At 39.6% G+C, this 21,102-nt stretch overlaps 2 protein-coding genes across 8 annotated transcripts in view; one reads left to right on the top strand and one right to left on the bottom strand.

The window, feature by feature from the left end:
* Ndufaf5 (NADH:ubiquinone oxidoreductase complex assembly factor 5) overlaps positions 1–16,232 on the bottom strand; it is a 35,173-nt gene extending 18,941 nt beyond the window's left edge. For 2 of the 3 annotated variants that reach the window (XR_007977963.1, XM_052183750.1), the window contains exons 1-5: positions 15,964–16,232; positions 14,648–14,688; positions 8,480–8,543; positions 4,120–4,167; positions 1,967–2,070 (exon numbers count right to left, since the gene is read on the bottom strand). Coding sequence is in view for 1 of the 3 variants with exons in the window: in XM_052183750.1 (XP_052039710.1) it covers positions 1,967–2,070; positions 4,120–4,167; positions 8,480–8,543; positions 14,648–14,688; positions 15,964–16,185 (479 nt within the window). In the remaining 2 variants the exon portion in view is untranslated. Of the gene's footprint in view, positions 1–1,966; positions 2,071–4,119; positions 4,168–8,479; positions 8,544–14,647; positions 14,689–15,963 lie in introns of those variants that run through there. The other variant, XM_052183751.1, reaches the window with a different exon arrangement.
* Positions 16,233–16,304: 72 nt separating this feature from the next.
* The window catches only part of Esf1 (ESF1 nucleolar pre-rRNA processing protein homolog), a 61,276-nt gene continuing 56,478 nt past the window's right edge, over positions 16,305–21,102 (top strand). The window contains exons 1-3 of one of the 5 annotated variants that reach the window (XM_052183742.1): positions 16,331–16,419; positions 17,769–17,798; positions 18,447–19,127. In XM_052183742.1, coding sequence (XP_052039702.1) covers positions 18,488–19,127 — 640 coding nt within the window. In that variant the 5' untranslated portion in view covers positions 16,331–16,419; positions 17,769–17,798; positions 18,447–18,487. Of the gene's footprint in view, positions 16,514–17,768; positions 17,799–18,446; positions 19,128–21,102 lie in introns of all 5 variants that reach the window. The other 4 variants (XM_052183741.1, XM_052183743.1, XM_052183745.1 and 1 more) reach the window with 4 other exon arrangements.

Genomic DNA, 21,102 nt, shown 5'->3' with positions numbered 1-21,102 from the left:
TAATAAGTGGATATTAACCTAGAAAACTGGAATACCCAAAACATAATCCACACATCAAATGAGATACAAGAAGAAAGGAGGAGTGGCCCCTGGTTCTGGAAAGACTCAGTGAAGCAGTATTCGACAAAACCAGAACGGGGAAGTGGGAAGGGGTGGGTGGGAGGACAGGGGAAGAGAAGGGGGCTTACGGGACTTTCGGGGAGTGGGGGGCTAGAAAAGGGGAAATCATTTGAAATGTAAATAAATTATATCGAATAAAAAAAATTAAAAAAAAAAGAGAAGATATGAGAGGCTATTGGTGAAGCCTAGTTACAGCAGAAGACAACAGTGTTTTGGAGATGCCAGTACCATGAGATGACCACCAAGAAGAGTAGCAGCAGTGGAGTACAGACAGCTGGAGCCTAGAAGACAAGGTGTGCGCTACAAAGGGCAGAGCTGGAGAAGTGACCCACGCCCTTGGTGGAGCCTAGAAGACTGTGAGTTGGATCCCAGACTTTAGACAATTGGAGTCTGATTTTGCTTTTGATTGTGACTGTATCCTGATATGTTTCCCTCTTGAAGGAAGAAAGTATTTTAGTGGAGCCCACAGTTAAGAGGCTTTGAATTTTAAAAAGATTTTGAATTTTAAAAGATATTAGATATTTTAAAATGATTGAACTTTTAATGTGTAAAGACTGGGACTTTTAAAGTTATTTAGACCTTGGGAATGAATAAGAAAGTAAGGGTTGAGACTTAAAGGTGATATGTGTATCAAGTTGATAAGGGGTCAATTATACTGGCTAGTTTTGGCTGTCAATTTGACACAGGCTGGAGTTATCACAGAGAAAGGAGCTTCAGTTGAGGAAATGCCTTCATGATATCCAGCTGTGGGGCATTTTCTCAATTAGTGATCAAGTGGAGAGGGCCCATTGTGGGTGGTGCCATCCCTAGGCTGGTATTCTTGGGTTCTGTAAGAGAGCAGGCTGAGCAAGCCAGGGGAAGCAAGTCAGTAAGGGACATCCCTCCATGGCCTCTGCATCAGCTCCTGCTTCCTGATCTGCTTGAGTTCCGGTCCTGACTTCCTTTGGTGATCAACAGGAATGTGGAAGGTGTAAGCTGAATAAACCCTTTCCTCCCCAACTTGCTTCTTGGTCATGATGTTTGTTTGTGCAGGAATAGAAAACCTGACTAAGACAGTTGCTCTATACTTGCCAGTAGTTGGTATTGTCAGTGTCTGGCTTTTGGTTATTCTAATATGCAGATAGTATATTCAGCATCGTTTAAGGTGATGGGAAGCAATCAAAGCTTTCTAAACTTATACATATTGTGTTTTCTGTTCACCTTGTTTATTCTCTCATGTGCAACAGCAAAAGAGTTTTAGCAAACTAGAAACTTTGAAATAAAATGACACTTAAGACAGAATATCTAATTTCCACTTGGTTGTCCTGAATCCATAATCATTAAAAAGAAGAATCTTAACATCTATAAACTAAAATAACTGGCTTGTAACTAAAAAGAATTTACTCTATCACACTGAAGAATAGAGCTCAGTGACGGAATGTTTGTCTTTAACACCCAAACCTTAGATTTAATTCCAGGCCTGAGTATTAGTTCACCATCCATTGCTATCCTAAGTGTACAATGTTACAACACAAAATAGATCTATTTGTAACAAACACATGTGAATGTGGACACCAGAGGTTAACCTCAAGTATTCTTCTCAGGTTCTGACCATATTGTTTTTCAGTAGGGTCTCTCATTGGTTTAAAATTTATCAAGTAAATTGCTTGTGGCTGGCCAAGGGCCCCAGGGCTCTGCCTGCCACTGCCTCTCGAGAGCTGGGAGGATGGGCACTGCCACCATGCCTGCCTTCTATGTGGATTGTGACACACTTATGTCTTCACGCTTGTGCTGCAAGCACTGACCAACCAGAGGACCTCACTAGCCTCTGTAACACATTTTTTAAAAGTACAAATGGATTACTAACCTTAAGCTGCTAACCACCAGGTCAAACGTGTTTTCTTGGAAGGGAAGGAATTCTTCATCAGCTAAAACATTCACAGTAGGAATATCTGTTTCTAAAGAATTTTTCTAATGGTAAAAAATAAAAGTTCAATATATTTAACTAGCTTCAGTTACTAACACAATCATTGTTTAACATTGCTAATGTTACATTCACTTAGAAGTTTCTATCAAAAAAAAAACAAAATATAAAGTGTAGCACACAAAAAGCACTCAAGAGTTTTTGTTAAATAACACTCAAACTGCTTCAAAAAATATAAAAAAAAAAAAAAAAACCACATCCATTCACACTAAAACAAATCTCAGGCAACTGAACATTTCAATGCAACAAAGCTACAAACTACTGAATATAAATGTACACTTTTAGACTCATACATTTTTTAACTTATATAAATATGGCTAAAAAGTTTGAAACTGTAAATGAAAAACCAATTTTAAAACTTCTAAAAAGCAATAAACAATGGGAAAATACTTATTACAAATTATGAAGGGTTAACATCTCTAAAATATAAGCTCTTAAAAATGACTTAGAAAAAATATATGTAAACATTCAAATCAACAAAAATGAGAGGTCAGACATGTCACAAAATTATTTTACAAGTTCAAAGTTAAGTAACATGAAGACTTGGAGAAATGTCTCACAGTTATGAATACTTGGTGTGCTTTGCAGGACCCATGTTTGATTCCCTGCACCCAGAGAGGCTCATGACCATCTGTAACTTGAGTTCCAAAGGATCCAATGTGCCTATAGTTTCCACAGGCACGAGGTACGTAGATGGTGCACATACATACAACCAGGCCAAACACTCTGACAGACATGTCTAGGAAAGGCCATGGCAAGCAAGCGAGTGCCCTGGACAATCACCGCTTCTGCATGGCTGTGATGGGTGCACTCTGGAGAGGCACAGCCCAACAGACTTCATCTCAGGATTGCTTCATTAAAAAGAATGGTATGCCTTTCCTGCCATTATTATATAGTCTAATGATTCCTGCCCATTAGCCCACCCTACTGGGCAAATTTCCTGCAATTCAACAGGAAGATGAACTTTTATGAATTAATGCTGTTTAGATAAATTTATGACTTTATAGAATTCAAATAATTTTAGGAAGAAAATTTAAGGAGATGGTTTTGGTTGTTTTCTCAGAAAGATGTAATAAAGTTAGACTCAAGACTAGAATGTGCCCCTTCCTCATAGCATAGTAAGTAAAGGCTGCATAATATGCAATACAATGAGCTTTCATAAATTATACTATGAAGAGAAATAGGCTTGGGACAAATTTCTGATCAAGGAAAAATATTCATTTTAGGTCATGTCCAAGGATAAGGCCATAGGTATGCACCATGATAAAGCAAGGCCATGTGAAATTACTGCTTTGAACTAACAGAAAGAAACACTGCTTTGAACTCATTATCAACATCCTCTGCAACTCTCCTTTTGTGTAACATCCTATCTATGAGGCAATTTTATAGAGACCTTTTTGTCTAAGGAGGTATAAATGACTGAGAGAAGAAATAAAGTGTGGCTTTTGGGGCTCTGTTCCATCCACCAAATGTGTATGTGTTTGTGTGTATGTATATGTATGTATATATAAATATATATGCATATATATGTGTGTATATTTGTCTGTCTGTCTTTATATATGTGTACAATATGTCTAACAGGGAAAACCAAACAAATCAAGCGCACACACAGTTGCTCTCCGTATGATGTTAACAGCATGGGTGGCTACTGAGAAACTAGAACTAAGCAGGCTTCTAGAAGCTGCTCGGATAAATCAACCATGCAATGCTCACATACTGGAAGGCTATGTGGTCATTTAAAAGAAGGTGCACATATATAAAAAGTATTCAAACAGAACAGTGTAACATTCCATAAAAAATGGAATGTCAATGTAATGCTGTTCACATGAGCTTAGGGAAGGGCGGCAGGCCCAATGTCACCAAGAGCCTCCTCTGGGTAGTGAGATCAGCAGTCTCTGTCTTACTACATTCCCTGCACTGCTGAAGACTTCTTCATGTGTATATATTTATAATTACACTTATATTACATTGTGACAGAAATAAAGAACTAAAAGCTAAGCCAGGTCAGAAACAAACAGTGTTAAAAAGCTACTTACCAAAGCATGTTCTGCAATGTCTGTTTGGAAAATCTTTCCCACAGTTTCCTGCAATGGGATAATTAAAGCACATTAGATGATACAGAAACATTCATAGCTGCAGTACAAAGCAAAAAAAATGACTGAAACTTCCAAAGGAGGAAATTATAGAGTAGTTTTAGTTTTGTAAGGTTATTTTCTGAACAACTCTAAAATGATAATGCAAGTTTCTTTAAAATACATAAAGACCAGCACAGATTTGAACACATGCAACTAATTATATTTAATATATTTAACATACTTAACAAAAAAGAGACTACAGGTATGAATACCAATGTCCTACACTACTCTACTACTTAAACTTTTCTTTAATATGCTGAAAGCTGGTAAGTCTCCTTACTCCTGTTACAAAGACTTCAAAGTTTCATGCTTTCAGCTTCCACTCAAATAAGTTCCAGAAGAAAAAAGAAAACACACACAGAAACTAAGGAGCTTTATTTACCCTGTTTCAACTATCCTCTCTTCTTTCTAAGAGAAAGGGTCCTGACAATGTTGCTCTTTTCTCCATGATTCTGCATCCTGACTTCCTCCAGTATTTAATCTACATCTTCCTGTCTGCTTCTCTTACCTAACAACAGGCATCAGCTTCCCAATCTTGAGAACATTCTTACTTTTGAGCATTGTTTAAATTTCAGTTTTACTTGTGCATAATAAACATAAGCTTGGTAGTTTTTGTTTATAATTCAGCACTCTACTTACAGGTCCACAATTTTTGGTGTCTATTGTGTCACCAAAGCACTCTCATGATCTAAGCATGAGCAAGCAATCTGTTCCCTCTGGGCCAGTCCCGTTCCACCTATCTCTTCATCCACAGCAGTGCTGAGAGCTCCAGGAAACTTCCTCAGTGATTTCTACTGTGGCTTCCCTCCTCTGTTAGAGAAGGTGCTATCTTTTAGGCCACCCTTATTTGCTTTTCTCTGCTCACAGCTAAGCAAGAGTAAACCCTACCAATAGATTGTTAGGCAGTGGAGGGGAGAAAGAGAGCTCTGTAAACTGACCCATTTGTTAATTTCCTTGGTGTAGTTACTCTGATGAGGATTTCATACTACCAACCCAATGCTGCCAGATGTAGGCTTGTTAAGAGAGGTGCAGAACTGGCTCTAGATGTCAGCTCCAGGACTCTACCATGGAGCAAAGAACTAAGCTAATAAACCTGACTATCCACCTGTCTGCCACTTGAAAAGCTGAACTAAGAGATGTTAAGTAAGGATGGGAGCAAATGTCTCTACAGACCTTTCAATTTAAGTTTAAAGCAGTAGTATGTTAAAAAACAACACTTGGCAAGGCACTGTTTTGTAGCACTTGACAATTTCCATGGTATGACTATTTCTGCCATGCTGATTTCAAATTATCATTGAACAGAGTTGGGTAAAAGATAACAATGATCATGAGCTGGAAAAATGCTAGTTAATTAGAGGGTACATATACTGGGTCCACATCTATCAAGAAAACTAGCGACAAACTAAAACAGAAAAAGAAGATAACCTGTAGCATCCATGTAATCCCAGAAGGCCTACAGACAAGAGGTGGACTTCATACTTTGGTTTCAGTGTCCCAATACCTTGTGAGAGATAGCTCTCCTTCCAAATATGAGTTGTTTAAGAACCTCTCACAAACTTATCTCTGTATTTAAAATGACTTCAGAGGATTTCAGCTTCTTAAAAGCAAAAGATGGAGTTGGGCATGGTGATGCAAGCTTCCCAGCTTAATCCCAGCACTCCAGGGGTAGAGGCAAGTGGATCTGTGAGTTCAAGGCCAGCCTGGTCTACAGATCAAGTTCCAGAATGGCCAGGGCTACAGAAAAAAAAAAAAAAAAAAAAGCAAAAAACAAAACACAAAAAACAATTTAAAAAAAAAGAGATGTGTAGGAGAGCCTGAATTCAGTAGGCAAGTGTTCTGCCACTGAGTTATACCCCAACTCAGTTAACGTCATCTTAATATTCATGTTCTAATAATACGATGATTATTCAGTGAGAGTTACAGAACTAGGATTTTAATAATGAACAAGACCATGCAAGTCCAGTACAAAAAGACATAAAGGAAACTAACATATACCTTGGACTAATAAGCACTGTGTCACCATAAAAAGTTATTTGTCATCAAAAGCTAGGGCATTATTTTAGAAAGTAGTAACAAAAGGCTGTTGAAATGGCTCAGTGAGTGAAGATTCCAGGCGCCAATCCGATGACCTGAGTTCAGTCACCAGAACTGACATGGCAAATAGATACAATCAACTTTCTAAAGATCTCATCTCCACAGATGTGTGTTGTAACAGGCACGTGCTCACACACACACACACACACACATGAAAGACACATGACTATGTCTGAATTAGAACAGATTCCAACAGTTCTGAGATGATGAAGAATTATTTGGCTTATATCAAAAGGATTATTCTATAGAATGGATTGTCGGGGCAGACAGAAGCAGGGAGACCAACATGGAAGCTACAGCAGCAATTCGGACAAGCAGTGCAGGTAGCTAGGGCCAATAAGGTAAGGTAAAGGCAGTAAGAAAGCAGAGCAATAGATAGATATGAAATCCAAATGAGAATTTCAGATCCAATCTCTGATCGAGCTCTGCTGGGATACTAGGTCTCTCATACATCACAGCTTTAACATCTGCTTCATTTCCCATGCTGCCCTTAGCACTGCCTCCTGAGGTCTCTTCTCTTCCGTTAATCTTTCTTACACAACATTACCCAAACTAATGTCCTTAAGCATCGTCGCTGTATCACATGCCATCACTCTCCCTTTCCTTCTGCCACGCCCTGATTTTCAAGGCTATGAACCACCAGCCCAGATTCTCCGCCTCTAGAACCTCATCAAATACCTTCTTATATTTCTCCCATCCTTTAAATCTTGTTGCACGTCAATGAATGCTTTATTTTCTATGGCATTTATTGTCAGTAAAAGTGTTTGAGGAGCCTCACAATTCTCCTGCACCCCAACCCAAATATATCTATTATCAAAACAGGTTTTACTTAAGTCCCAGGAGCTGAGAGATGGCTCAGAAGTTAAGAGTATCTGTCGCTCTGTCAGAGGATCTGAGTTCATTTCCCACCATGTCAGGGCTCACAGCATCTATAACTCCAGCCCCAGGGCATCCATCCCTCTGGCATTGGGATTTCAAGCACCTGCACTCAGATGCACATAGCCACATGTCAATATAGTCACCTATACATAACTAAAAATAAGACTCTTTTTTAAAATCCCACTTTAATCTCTGTATCTTACTCACAAAGACTAAAAGGACAGGAGAAACAAATGCATGTATGTATGGGTTGTAATGATTTGAAATGTGAATGCTTGGTCATTAGGTGGTGGCTCTGCTCGACAGGAATTAGAAGGTGTGGCCTTGTTGCAGGAAGTGTGTTTATAGAAGTGGGCTTTGGGGTTTCAAATGCTCAAGCTTAGCCCAGTTTCTCTTCTTCCTGCTGCCTGCCAACCCAGATATAGAACTTTCCCTCTATATTACCATGTCTGTCTGTTCTACCATGCTTCCCACCATAACAATATGGACCTCTGAACCTGTAAGCCAGCCCCAGTTAAATGTTTTCCTTTATAAGAGTTGCTGTGGTCATGATGTCTCTTCACAGCAATAGAAACCCTAAGACATGGTTTGAATTAAAAAATATAACATAAAATAATGAGTACTATTAAATGCTATCTATATTTTATACAGTTTTAATAATAAAATTAATATTTTTCTTGTCTATGATTTGTTTGCATCACTAAGAATCAAACTCAGGACTTCATATATGCTAGGCAAGCATTCCGCCCATGAGCTATATATACCCCAGCTTTACCGTGAATCATCAAAAATGCTTCAACAAAACGATGACAAAATATATATAGGTTTAGAGAAATTAACAGGAGCAATGAATAAATGTTCACCAATTTTAATATAATCGCAACCTAAGTATCATTCAACTAAACTGATCACCAAAGTCTTCTTAAAATTAAGTAAGTTGGAGGATAGGATATGATTCAGTTATCTTGACTTCAAAGCACTAGGATCTGAGTTTAAATCCCTGAAACCACATTAAAAAAGGAAAAGCTGAGCCTGGTAGTGCCTGGAATGCTAGGAAAGAGTGGAAAGACAGGCAGCTCCCAAGGCCAGGCACTCCTGCTTAGCAACACCAAGGCTGTGCTCTGACCTCCATGTACACAAACACACAAGTACACATGTACCTATACACAGCACACACACAGACAGAGAGAGAGAGAGAGAGAGAGAGAGAGAGAGAGAGAGAGAGAGAGAGAGAGAGAGAGACGTGCTCCACACATGCACAATTTTATTTCTCAGTGTATAAAAATACCTTATTCAAATGTTGTGCTATGTAGCCTCTTCCACATCCTATGTCCAGTGCAAGGGGAAAATCTCTGGAAAAAATAGAAATAGAAGCTAAGCTTTGCAATAGAGTCCATAAAATAACCAAGGGCTAATTTACTTATATAAAAACATTTTTATAATCACTCCTTTCAGAAAATTCTATCATTTGCCTTTTCTGCCTTGCCTTTCCAGCAGTATCCAGCAGAAGATGTAATATTCAGAGTGGACCTGTGTGATCTAGTCACTAAGCCATAGGCCCTAAGACTGAACTATGAAGACCCAGCGTTAGGCCAGGGATGCAGCCCAGCAGTACAACACCTACCCAGCAAAGGAGAGGCCCTGGGGTCAAGCAAAAGACAGTCAAAAGGTTTAGAAATGGATTCAAAGAGCCACTTAATGAAGGCATTAGAATTCAGTCGTCCAGACAAGATTGAAAACTCTAAATGTAAACTAACAAGAGCATACAGCTCAGAGGCAGCGGGCACGCCCAGCACGTGCCAGGCCCTACTTCACCCTCCAGGGCGGCAGGGCAGGAAAGACAAGGTGAAACATGCTCTTATTTTCGAATCTTAGAAGTACAAAAAGTTCCCAGTGTTTAGTGCTAAGCAAGTCAACTAGAATATCTTCTTTTTCTTTAAAAATATATTTTTTAAATTCTCTGTAAAAGTAGTTTTTATTCTCCTGAAGTAACTGTCATCGCTGAGGTTTACTGCCTCTATCTTCTAACCCAGGCCTAGTCCTGGAAGCTTCTATCCTCATCCAATCTAATTTAGGCCTCATCCAATCTAATTCAGTCTCTGAGACTAGCTGCTGACTAAGATCACACTTTCTAGTTCTTTCTAATCTCTGGCTAGCTGGGTCAACTCAGCTGATCTGGCCCAAGCTCATCTCCCAGCTGACTTATTCGATTTGATCTTTTTCTTGGCCTCTGAATTGCTCTGCTTGGCTTCAAACTGACTCCAGCAATCTTTTCTATCTTCTGGAGAAAGAAGGAAGCATGCCCGCTGCCTCTGACCTTCTCATTCTCTTGCTCATTCTGTCTTTACCTGTGTTTAGCTTCTTCTCTCTTCAATCTGTCTCTGTAAAACTGGCCTGATAAATCTGCCTCCTTTTTTTCCTCTGTGTTGTTCTACTCTCCCTCTCAACAGTATTCCCGCACTATATTCTCTTCCTCTTGTCCTGTCTCTCCCTTAAAGCTTCCCTTTCCTGTCTCTTCGCCTGAGAGCGGGGCATATCCTTTTCTGTCAAATCTTTCTCCAATTTGTCACTTTTTATGCCACTCAAGTAGACATCATTTTCAAACATGGGTGTTTCCTTCTACAAACTAAATTTACCTTCATTGTTTGGAATTAAGGGTGAGTACTAAGGGTGTGTCTGCATGCCACCCAAAGGGATTAAAGGTGTGTGCTAAGGGCTGAACCACACCATAACTAGAAGCAGGTTCAAATATCCTGTAATATAATTTTAATAATGTGACTGTTGCCTGTAACATATGTGTAATACATGCATGTCTGGTGCCCAACAAAGCCAAAAGTGGGCTTTAGATCCCTTAGAACTGAAGTTACAGATGGCTGTGAGCCTCTATGTGTGCACAGAGAATGGAACCCAAATCCTCTGGCGGAGCAACCAGTCCTCTTCTGTGCCATCTTCCCGCACCAACTCAAACATCTCATGTTTGCTGCAGTCAACATTTGGATTCAGTTTGTTTGAACCCAGAGCCAGAAGATTGAATATCTATATTAGACTAGCTCCTCAGTTGGTAAACACATCAACTGTAAGCCATAGGTTTTCTATAAACAAAAGAAAGTAGATCAAAAAGGACTGTGGTTTAATTTTTCTTAAAAACGGTTGCCAAAACTGGGTTGGGGAGGTGGCCCAGGTGATTAACTGCTTGCCATGCAAGCATAAGGCCCGGAATCCAACCACCAGCACCCTCTTAAGCTAAGCCCAAGTGTGGCGGCTTATGCCTGTAAGCCCAGCGCTGGAGAGGCAGAGAAAGGAAGGAGTATCTCTGGGGCTTGCCAGCCCACCAGTCCAGCATAATGAACAAGCTCCAGGCACTAAGGAGACCCTGTCTCAAAAAATACAGTGAAAAGTGTCCAAGCAAGATACTTAATGTCAACCTCTGGCCTCCACATGCAAAAGTACATATGTATACATACCTGCAACACAAGTTCATGCATACACACAAAAATTAATAAAAGATTGTATGACAAAATTAAAAAATACCAATACATAGATTAAAAACCACAAGTGACATTTTATTTTACTTAATGTTTCATGTCTTGATTATAAAGGAGCAATAACTGAATTTTAGTTTTAAAATTAGAAAGACATGAGTTCAAATTTTGAATCTGTAATTTACTAACATGTGACTATAAGTGATTTAGCCTTCCTGGATCTGTTTCCTCATCTATAAAATGAAAAAGTTGGGGGCCAGAGAGATACCTCAGTGATTAAGAAGAGCACATGCAGCTTTTGCAGAGGACTCATTCAGTTCCCAACACTCACATCAGGTGGTAACTCTAGTTACAGGGGTTCTGATGCTCTGTGGGCACCTGCATGCACATATTACACATACATATGCTCAAGCACACATACACATAAAATCAAAAACAAGAAATTGTTTTTCAGAAAACGGCAAATTACTGCTTTTACTACATATGAAATATTTAGCACAGTATGTTTTTTAGAAAATGAGTTATTTGACTGATTTTAAGAGTACTAAATAGGCCTTAGCTCTCACAAGTTATATTAAAATCTGTATAGTTAATAAAACAGAGCACTGATAATACAAATTACTCTGTGTTCCTTGTTTCTCCTTATGATACAAGGGATGGAAACTGTAGGCTTGTGCATGCTAAGCATAAGTGGCTACAAATCCATGCCTGTTAAGTACTCTAATAACAGACAGAACATCAACACATTTTAAATATTTAATTGTAACCATTTAATGTTTAAATTATCCTTTCAGTCATAATCATAAGGGTCTTCATGGACTTGGCTTTAATATTCTCAGGGTTGTGTCACAGAATTTGTAAAGTCCAAAGTGAAAATTAAAATTATTATTTCATCAAATCACAAACAAACTATAATTTAGGCAAATGGTTATTAGTTGATGTTGGTCATAGGTGCCACGGTAGAGAGAGAAGCTCACCAAAAAGTTAAGCCTTCATTTTCCCAAGGAGCAGAGGGGTTCAACCTTCTTGGAAAAGACTGACCCCTGCTAGCTTACTTCAGTTACTTTTATTCAATCACTGGGGCTGGGAAAGATTCCAGCTACCAAAGTTATCTTGCCCTTGGTGCCTATGAGAGCAGACAACTTACACAAATCTCAAGCCCTTTAACCAAAACTAGCCATAATCAAAAGTCAGAACTCCAGGTTTGCCAGGAGTGTCTTAGGACCAAGGTTTGCGGAGCTGTTAGCTCTCACGTAGCACCAAGTGCAGACTACCCAGAGAGATAACAGTGCTTCAAGGTTTAAACAATCTCAAAACAATTTCTCAGCCTCTACTGATTAATAGAAACATAGCAAGGGATTTGGTGAAACAATTCACTCTAAGCCAGACATAAAGGCTTTACTTCATATATCACTAAAATGATTATAGTAAACTATTTCTTGTCCTTAAAAGAATTAGTGACAAAACAAGTGGGCCTATCTATAATTTTTTAATTACAAAACTTTAAGACTCCTTTTAACTTAATGTACCTAAAATATAGCTTGAGAATCTGTGATTTAATGAAACCCTCCCTGCTTTTAACAGACAAATGTGAAAAATCTATCCCATGCTGGTATAATTCAACAAATGTCACTTAATAAAAGTCAACAAAAAGGAGTGATTTGCTAAAACCAGAGAGTAATCCTAATATAAAGCCATCATTTTGCTGTAGTTCCACCTCATGGTGACAAGCCTGAATCAATAAAGCTTTCATTATGCCTAAAACAAGAGCAATAGATCCATCACAATTTTTATACTACTTAATTGAAAATGCTCTTTCTCGTCATTCCCTGCAGACTCTGTATTACTATTACCAATGCTTAAGATAAAAATGGGCAAAGTCTTGTGGGTCTCCTTTTCCTGAGGTATATGTTGGGGGAGGGTGAGTTGGGGAGATTGAGACAGGGGAGCAGAAGCAGAGAGCTCCCGAGAGAAAGCTTCAGTGAGACAGCTCCACTGTATTGATCTAGGGGTAGGGTATCTAAGGGCTCTCGGGTTTAGGGGTGGAAAGGGTCTATTGGTCATAACGTAGTACCTCATTATCACACAGGAAAGGGGAAAGATCAGGACTCATGCTGAACCCTGCAGTGCTTGCAGGAACATCCTTGCAGGTTAACCTCCAAATAAAGTCAGGCATCTGTGCTCAGAGACACTGCAAAAAGGCTAGAGAGAAAAGGAAGCCCCACTAAGAAAGGGAGCCCTCCATTTTGCACTGAGCCTGGAGAGCTAGCTATCCAGACATGGTGGGCTGCAACCTTAATAGCAGAGTTCGCCAACAAGTCTTACCTATACTAAGTGGAAAACAAATCTGGATAGACTTTTTCCTTCACTCAAATGGCAAAAGATTCTAGTGCCCATTTTAATAAAACCTAAACTTAAGTTTAATAAATCTTAAAATTTTACATGTAATTGATTTTTTAGTTCCATATTTTGAGCAATCTCTCTAAATTTGGGCTAAATCAAGTAGATCAGTCATTCAGAGTTGAAGAAAGCTACACGTGTTACATTCATAATTTAAAAAAAAAAAAAAAGATAACAATGAAGAAAATGGCATTTGCTTTCCCAGACAAGAAAAAGAAAAAGAAAAGGAGTGGCTGTGCATGCTTATAATCTCAGCACGTAGAGGCCGAGGCAGGAGGAGTGCCTCCTGGGCTACATAGTGAGATCCTGTCTCAATAATCTAAAAAGAAAGATGTTTAGAGTGAGTTAAACCTCTAATCCTGGCAAGAAATTTCTCATACTCAACTACTCCATGTAGCAAACTCACATCTCTTAATGTCAAGTCTCCATTCAACAGCAGATTTTGTTCTTAACCAGGACTGGAGAAGCATGTCTACAGTCTCAAATGCTTAAGATAAGAAAGGCGGACTGTCCAAGCCCAGTTCAAGGCATGGCCTGGGAGTTACATCAAGAGTCTGTTTTGGGAAAAGAAACAGGAACAGAGAGACTAAGATGCCATGGTGGCCCAGTGAAGTCTGTAAAGTTGATATTTTACAGACAGAGGCAGAAAAAAGAAACGTCTCCTGGGAATAATGGAACTCTCTGTAAGTTTAGAAGCAGAAATCTCACCTGGCAATTTGCTATATTCTCTTACTTCCTAGCTATTTAAGATGGGCCCATAGTTCTCAAGTAGCAGTTTGCCCTGACTTCCTCCTTTTCTCTCTTCTGGCTGATAATCCAGTCTTTGAAGTTGATTCACTAACTGCCAAACTCCCTTTTAAGAATTGCAATGCTTTGCCTCATAGTTGTTTACATAATTACAACCTTCCAACCACATGCAGGTTTTTATGGCTGTGCGTATGTGTATGATGGCTCTGGCACTCTGGTACCAAAAGCATTGATTAAGTCGGGAAGTTTTGTTTTACAAGGTAGAAGGCTAAATGTTAGATAAGGATTTCTCACAAGAACTTGTTAAGACCCAGGTGGTATAAGAAACTCAAACTCTTTGAAGGTTTACTGTAAACTATAAGTGACTCTGTATTCTAATCAGGAAGTTTGATGGCATCTGTAAATTAATCTTCTGTATCTGTTACTTGAGAAACTTTGTACCTGATTGATTTTGCATTTCCTTGTACCAAATGGCTAAGATATTGTGCCTGCCTCACAGACTACATCTTTTGATATGGTAATACCAACTCTTCCTGTATAAAAATCCTTGCCTTAGAGCTCCAAAATATATTCAGATTCAAACCTCCAGTGTGTGTGTGTGTGTGTGTGTGTGTGTGTGTGTGTGTGTTGTTTCTGTCTGTCATCTCAACTGAACCTGTGCCTTCCTGGACCAGAGAATAGTGGTTATACCGCAACAGACCCACGGTCTGTAACACTAAGAGACAGAAAGACAGACAAGGAGAGGGAAGCGAGTGAGAAACGAGCAGAGAGAGAGAGAGAGAGAGAGAGAGAGAGAGACTGCATCTCACTGAAATAGCATCTCCTACCTGGCTATGTCATACACACGGTCTGCAATCCGACTTCCAACCTGAAAGATTTAAGAGTCAACAGGTTAAATACCCCAAGCTGACTTGACAGAAAAGCAACTTTTTCCCTAAGATTCAATTTATGTTTCAAATTTCAAGTGCTTCTTTCTATCCCATTTTCTATTGTCCAAGGGCAACTTTCTCTACAAATACTGAATATGGATATAATAAAATACACTGGAAATAAACCAAAGCAAATTACTTTAGATGCAAATTTAACAAAATCAAGATTAACAATCTGCTGGGTGTGGCAGTTTATGTCTAGTCCTATTCAGGAGGAAGGATGACTACCACAAGTCTGAGGCCAGTCTGGAATACACGGTGACAATACTGAGTTCCAAACCAGTATATATTAAAAAGACCCTTGTCTCAAAAACTCAAAACCAACATCAACATCGGGAGGCTGAGGCAGGTGGATTTCTATGAATTCGAGGTCAGACTGGTATATATTACATAATAAATTCATAATAAAGTCAGCCAGTGCTTGCAAATTAGTAAACACCAAGTCTGGAAATGTATAGACAACCATCTCCCAAACACAACACAAAAGAAGTTGTATGATAAGTACCACCTTTCACCGGGCTGGCCTCATTGAAGATGAAGTTGACTATCCATACATTGCACTCAGTCAAGATCTTACATTCTTTCCTTGAACAGAAAGGAGAGACTTATTGAAGACCTCTACAGGACCATTCGGCCTTAGGAGTTCTGCACTTTTCCTTTCGTGAAGGACACGTCCAAATTCCCATCTTGGCTCGACTAAGCTCTCACACTTTTCGCCATAGCAGCCTTTTAAGATTTATTTATTTTGTTATATGTAAGTACACTATTGCTCTCTTCAGACACACCAGAAGAGGGCATCGGATCTCATTACAGATTGTTGTGAGCCACCATGCGGTTGTGAGATTTGAACTCAGGATCTCCAGAAGGGCAGTCAGTGCTCTTAACCGCTGAGCCAACTCTCCAGCCCCATAACAGCCATTCTTGACCACCGCAGTCACCAATACCACTACCTCACTTTTTCTTCACCTTACTTTAGCTGCAAGTACAGTCCCTGTCTGTGTCTCCCGCTCCTAAATAATCTGCAAAAGCGGAGATCTTGCTTTTCCCTGGAACTCAAGCAGTGTTTGCTAAGCGAATGAATGACTGCCATGCACGCTATCAGAGCCTCTCGTCCTTCCAGGATAATCGGAAAGGCTCAGGAAGGGGACACGGTCAGGTGGGTGGGTCCACCCTCCCGGGCTCCACGCCTCCCTCCGTCGCGATCCCAGTCTCACCTCCTCCTTCAGGTAGTCAAATTTCATGGGCTCGGGCTGCCGGGCGGCCCAATTCTTCTGCTTCCTCTTCAATTCCCTATCGAAGATGTTTAGGGTTCTGGGCGTGGTGCTGCCCGAAGGAGGGACACCAGAAGCGACCTCCCTGCGAGTGCCGCTCGCTGCAGAGACCGCTGGCCCTCCAAGCAGTGAGCTTAGGCGCGAAAGAACGACCTTTCGCAGCATCTTCAGCCCGGGCGCCACAGCAGGCCGTGTTTTCTTTTATGCGCATGCGCCAGCGGGACTACGACTAGCACAATGATTCAAAATTGTTCTAAGGCGGAAGGTTGAAGTAGTTTGGCCTAGCTCGCGTGCCGTTACGGCGGAGCGTCGCGCGAAGGATTGTGGGAGTGCGCTCCATGTGAACTCAAACTGGGATCTGAAAGTAGTAGGAAACTGTGGTTGTCCGTCTTGGGATTTGTGAGTACTGTCGGTATTGTTTGTTCCCTTTCTGGCCTCATTGTTCTCTTCAAAACTGCTTCTCGAGAGAGAACGCAGCCGAGTGAGTTGGTCCGTAAGTTTGTGAGGTGGGAAGATCGTTCGGGACGAGCTAACCTGGGGCTCCCAGGCCAGAGGGTGGGTGGACTTCAGGGATAAGGGGAAGCGTTTGAAGTGCGGTCCAGTTGCTTTCGCTCCTCTGAACCTCCTATGTTTGCCGTGGGCTTTAATTTCCAGCATTTACAAGCACTACAGTTGTGTGAGGTGGTAGCTATATCGTAAAGTTGTTCAAAGTGTTGTAGTATGTCTGGAGTTTATAGACGCTTCCTTGAAAAGTTTTCCTTTTTTCTCATTAGAATGTAAAGGATTCTGAAGTAAAGCAGCACTGGCCTGTGTGATGACGGCACACACCTTTAATCCCAATATTGAGGCCGAGACAGAAGTGACTGCAGTTCAGGGTTAGGCTAGCCTGTTGAAATGACGTACTGTCCCAGAAGTGAGGGTCGTAAATACTGTCTTGCTTGGTCAGTCAGCTTTTATTCTTACAGAGACCTCTGACTCTTTTGCAAAGTTAAAAGCTGGAGAATTCAAACCATCAGAGACTGTTTACAAGGGAACATTAGGCATACAAACTTCTATGAGCGTTTTCGTGTGTTTATAGCCTATCTAGACCTTAGACACTTCGAGAATAAAATGTTATTTTAAAAAAAAAAGTAACATTTGGGACTGGATAGATGGCTCAGTGGTTAAGAGCACTGGCTGCTGGTCTTCAGTGGACCTAGGTTAAATTCCCAGCATCCACTTGATGACTCACTACTGTCCAGTCAGTAAAAACCAGTTCCAAGGGATGAGAAGCCCCCTTCAGGCATACATGGGCACCAGGCACAGAAGTGATATGCAGACACACATGCAGACATAACACCCATACACATGGAAAATTTATTAAGAAGTACATGCATTTGTTACCTGTAGTTTAAGACTAATTTGGGTCTTGATAGAAGCTAGGATTTATAGAAATAACACTAAGGTAAATCTGGTATGATTTTTTTTTAAATGCCCATCATTAGTTAGGAGACAGCTTTGTAGAACCAAAAGCTGTTGCAACTATGAAATAAAGATTAACAAAGAGAATGAAACAAGACTATGAAAACCCAATTAGACCAACTGAGATTTCAGACTCTTGTTTTTGTCTGTGTGTGTCCGTTGCACCAGCCCACATACCCATGCACATGTGTGCTCATATGTTTGGAAGGGTGCTTGTGTGTGGAGCCAGAGGGGAGGCTGGTGTCTTCTCAATTTCACCCTACCTTTTTTTTTTTTTTTTAAGACAGGCCCTCTCATTGGAACCTGAAGCTCCTCAAGTAAGCTAAATTGGATGATTAGGGATCCTCTGCCTGCCCCAGCTGTCTTGCAGTGGGGGTACAGGCATTCAGGGTTTTCTTATATATCCGTGTTCTAGAGGATCAAATCCATATTGTGCTTGTATAGCAAGCACTTCACTGATTCAGCCTTCTCCCCAGCCTTTGTCGTTGGTTTCTTGAAACAATCTCACGATGTAACCCAGACTGACCACCAATTCCCTATGTAGCTACCTAAGGCCTGGCCTCATAATAATCATATTCTCTGCCTTCAGAATCTTGGTTTTACGTGTGTGGCTCTATGCACCAAAGAATAATCTTTTAATTGATTGCAAGTACAAGCTAGAAATGCAAAACTTCTGAGGGCAGTCAGCTACTAAACATTGCCCTCCTCAAAACCCTAGGACTCTGTTTGGTTTACAAGTTTATTTCAAGTTCTCTGTAATGGAAGGATTAGATTTTGCTATGTCTTTCTTTTTTATGTTTGACCCAGAGTAGTTTGGGTAGGTGAAATTAAGTTTAACTTGTCTTAATTTTATACATTTAGAGACAGAGAATACATACATACACAATGAACAAATGTGGCTTTAAAAATATTTTAATTATTAACCATTCATCGTTGTAATATTTATCTACTTATTTTTTTTTTAGTACTTGGTTTCTCTGGATATTTCTTCATTAAGACTTTAAAAATGTCATCCAAACAAGAAATAATGGATGACCAACGGTTCAGGCGGGTTTCAAAGGATCCCAGATTTTGGGAAATGCCAGAAAAGGACCGAAAAGTCAAAATTGACAAGAGATTTCGAGCCATGTTTCATGACAAAAAGTTTAAATTGAACTATGCTGTTGATAAAAGAGGGCGTCCTATCAGCCACAGCACTACAGAAGACTTGAAGCGCTTCTATGAACTTTCAGACTCTGACTCTGATCTCTCTGATGAAGAAAGCAAAGTACTGAATCAAAAGAAAGTGAAGCAGAAAAAAAACCAAACCAAAAAAGAAGCAAAGTCAAAAACGCTGATTGAAGAGAAAAAGAAAGAAACCAAGAAAACTGACCAAAAGGATTCTTTAAATAAACATGACTTAAATAATTCTGAAAGAATTCAGAAAATGAAAAATTCACATAAATCTCAGAAGATAGATTCAGAAATAAGCCCCAAGAAGGATAGTGAAGAATTTCTACAAAATACAAAAAAGAAAAGGGATACCACTGACCTTAGTGTAAAAGCTTTGCCCAAAGGAAAACTAAGGACCAATGAGTCTAGTACCTCTGAAATGGTGAAATCTTCAACAATGAGTTGTTCTAAGGCAAAGAGAGAAAAGCAATCAGGTTGGTTGGCAGTACTGAGTCTCTTATACTATTTTACTGTTTTTGTAGTATGTTGAGAAAAGTCGTGTTTATTTTAAAATATAAAGTTATGAAAGAAAAATATGCAATGATTTTTTTCCTGTTTTGATCCCAAAAGACAAGCCTGAGAGCTTGAGTGAATGATTTTAGTTTGTGGTAAGCAATGCTGAGAGCTGCTGTATGTTATTATTATAGAGGAAGAGATGTGTTAAGAGAAGGAAAGTAGGGTTGGATACTCATTGGTTCATTCAGCTACTGAATGACAACTGCTGTAAGGCGTAGTCACCTCGATTAGGGTTATTGCTAGCTTGAATGATGCCTTTGTGCAAGTCAGAAAAATGCATGTCCTCTGAACACACAGAGTTTTCTCTGGGGCTCATAGTTTGGTGAGAGGATGGCACTTTTGAGTGAAGCAATACATTGATTTCCCTTGAGTAAGCACAGCATTCCAGAGCTTATGACTTAAAAAATGGAGTTAGATTTGGTTTCAGCTCTTTCCCTTTTATAGATGCCTTTAGGTAGATAACAACCTGCCAAACTCTGATAACCCTGGTCTAGTGACGCTGTCAACTAGAAATACAGAGATGGACTTTCTAGTAGTAGGCATTAAACCATCAAAATAAGCAGATGAAATAATTTTTTATATCCAGTATATACAAATGTCATCTCTATGTAATTAATGATAACAAATTTATGTTTTTGACTGTTAACAACCATGTTGGACAGCATAGATCTAAGGTAAAAGAAGTCAAACCTGTACAACAAAATATTGTTTCAGGAAGGGTCGTAACTGAAATTGAAAAAATTCAAAAGTAGTCACTCAAATCTAACCAGAGAAAAATTCATATGGAATAACATTATTTTTATTGGAATTGGAAGGGAAGACTGGATTAAGTTTGAGGACCAAAGAACTTTTTGAGAAAATTTAGAATTGGATATGTTTAGAAAGATCAGCAGTCCCATTCTGTTAGACAGTGGAGTCTTGAAGAGGTTTGTAATTTTAAGCCAAATAGTATCTGCAAGGTCTTCCCATAATACTGATTAATGTCTGTAATCCAAGTGCTTGGAATATGAGTCATAAGAATCAGGATTTCTAGGTCATTCTCTAGATCACATAGTCATCTCAAGGCCAGTGTGGTCTACATGAGACCCTACTTTAAATTAAAAGCAAGCAAGATGTCTCAGCAGGTAAAGGCTCTTGTGTCCTGAGCTTGATTCTTAGTATCCATGTATATGAGGAAGGAGAGAACTATGAAATTGTCCTGACCGCACTATAGCATGCATGCCTCCTCCCCAGCCCCCCACCACCCCCATGCACAAATGCAAACAAATATTTTTAAAAGCTTTTTTTGTATTTGTATATGTACTATGCAAGTCAAAGAAGTGGGCATTGGGTTTTCTGGGACTGAAATTAAAAATGTTGTAAACCACCATGTGGGTATTAGGAATCAAGCCCAGATCCTCTACAGGAGTGGCAAATGGTCATAATAGCTGAGCCATCTCACCCAAGTTTTAGTGCTTTAATATGGTACATTAAATCATGGTTTCATTAATTAATAATTTCTCTTTGTTTATGAGCCCATTGAAGGCATTAAATCTTACAGATTCCTTCTTTTACCTTTACCTAGTTCAGTGTTTTATACATTGTAGGCAACAAGTATTTCATTAATAAGTAAACATTATAAAAGAATTAAAATAAAAACAAATTACATTCATCTTAAGTTTTAAAATTTACTTTTCAGCTGGGCGGTGGTGGCGCACACCAGTAATCCCAGCACTCTGGGAGACAGGGGCAGGTGGATTTCTGAGTTAGAGGCCAGCCTGGTCCACAGAGTGAGTTCCAGGACAGCCAGGGCTATACAGAAAAACCCTATCTCCAAAAAACCAAATTCAAAAGACCAAAAAAAAAAAAAGAAAAAAAATTCCATTCTCCAGCTTAAACATAGTGTATAAGCTA

This window comes from Apodemus sylvaticus, chromosome 5 (genome assembly GCF_947179515.1).
Source record: "Apodemus sylvaticus chromosome 5, mApoSyl1.1, whole genome shotgun sequence".
NCBI lineage: Eukaryota > Metazoa > Chordata > Mammalia > Rodentia > Muridae > Apodemus > Apodemus sylvaticus.
Note: the sequence above shows the minus strand (reverse complement) of the source record. Positions and strands in the feature narration are given on the sequence as shown.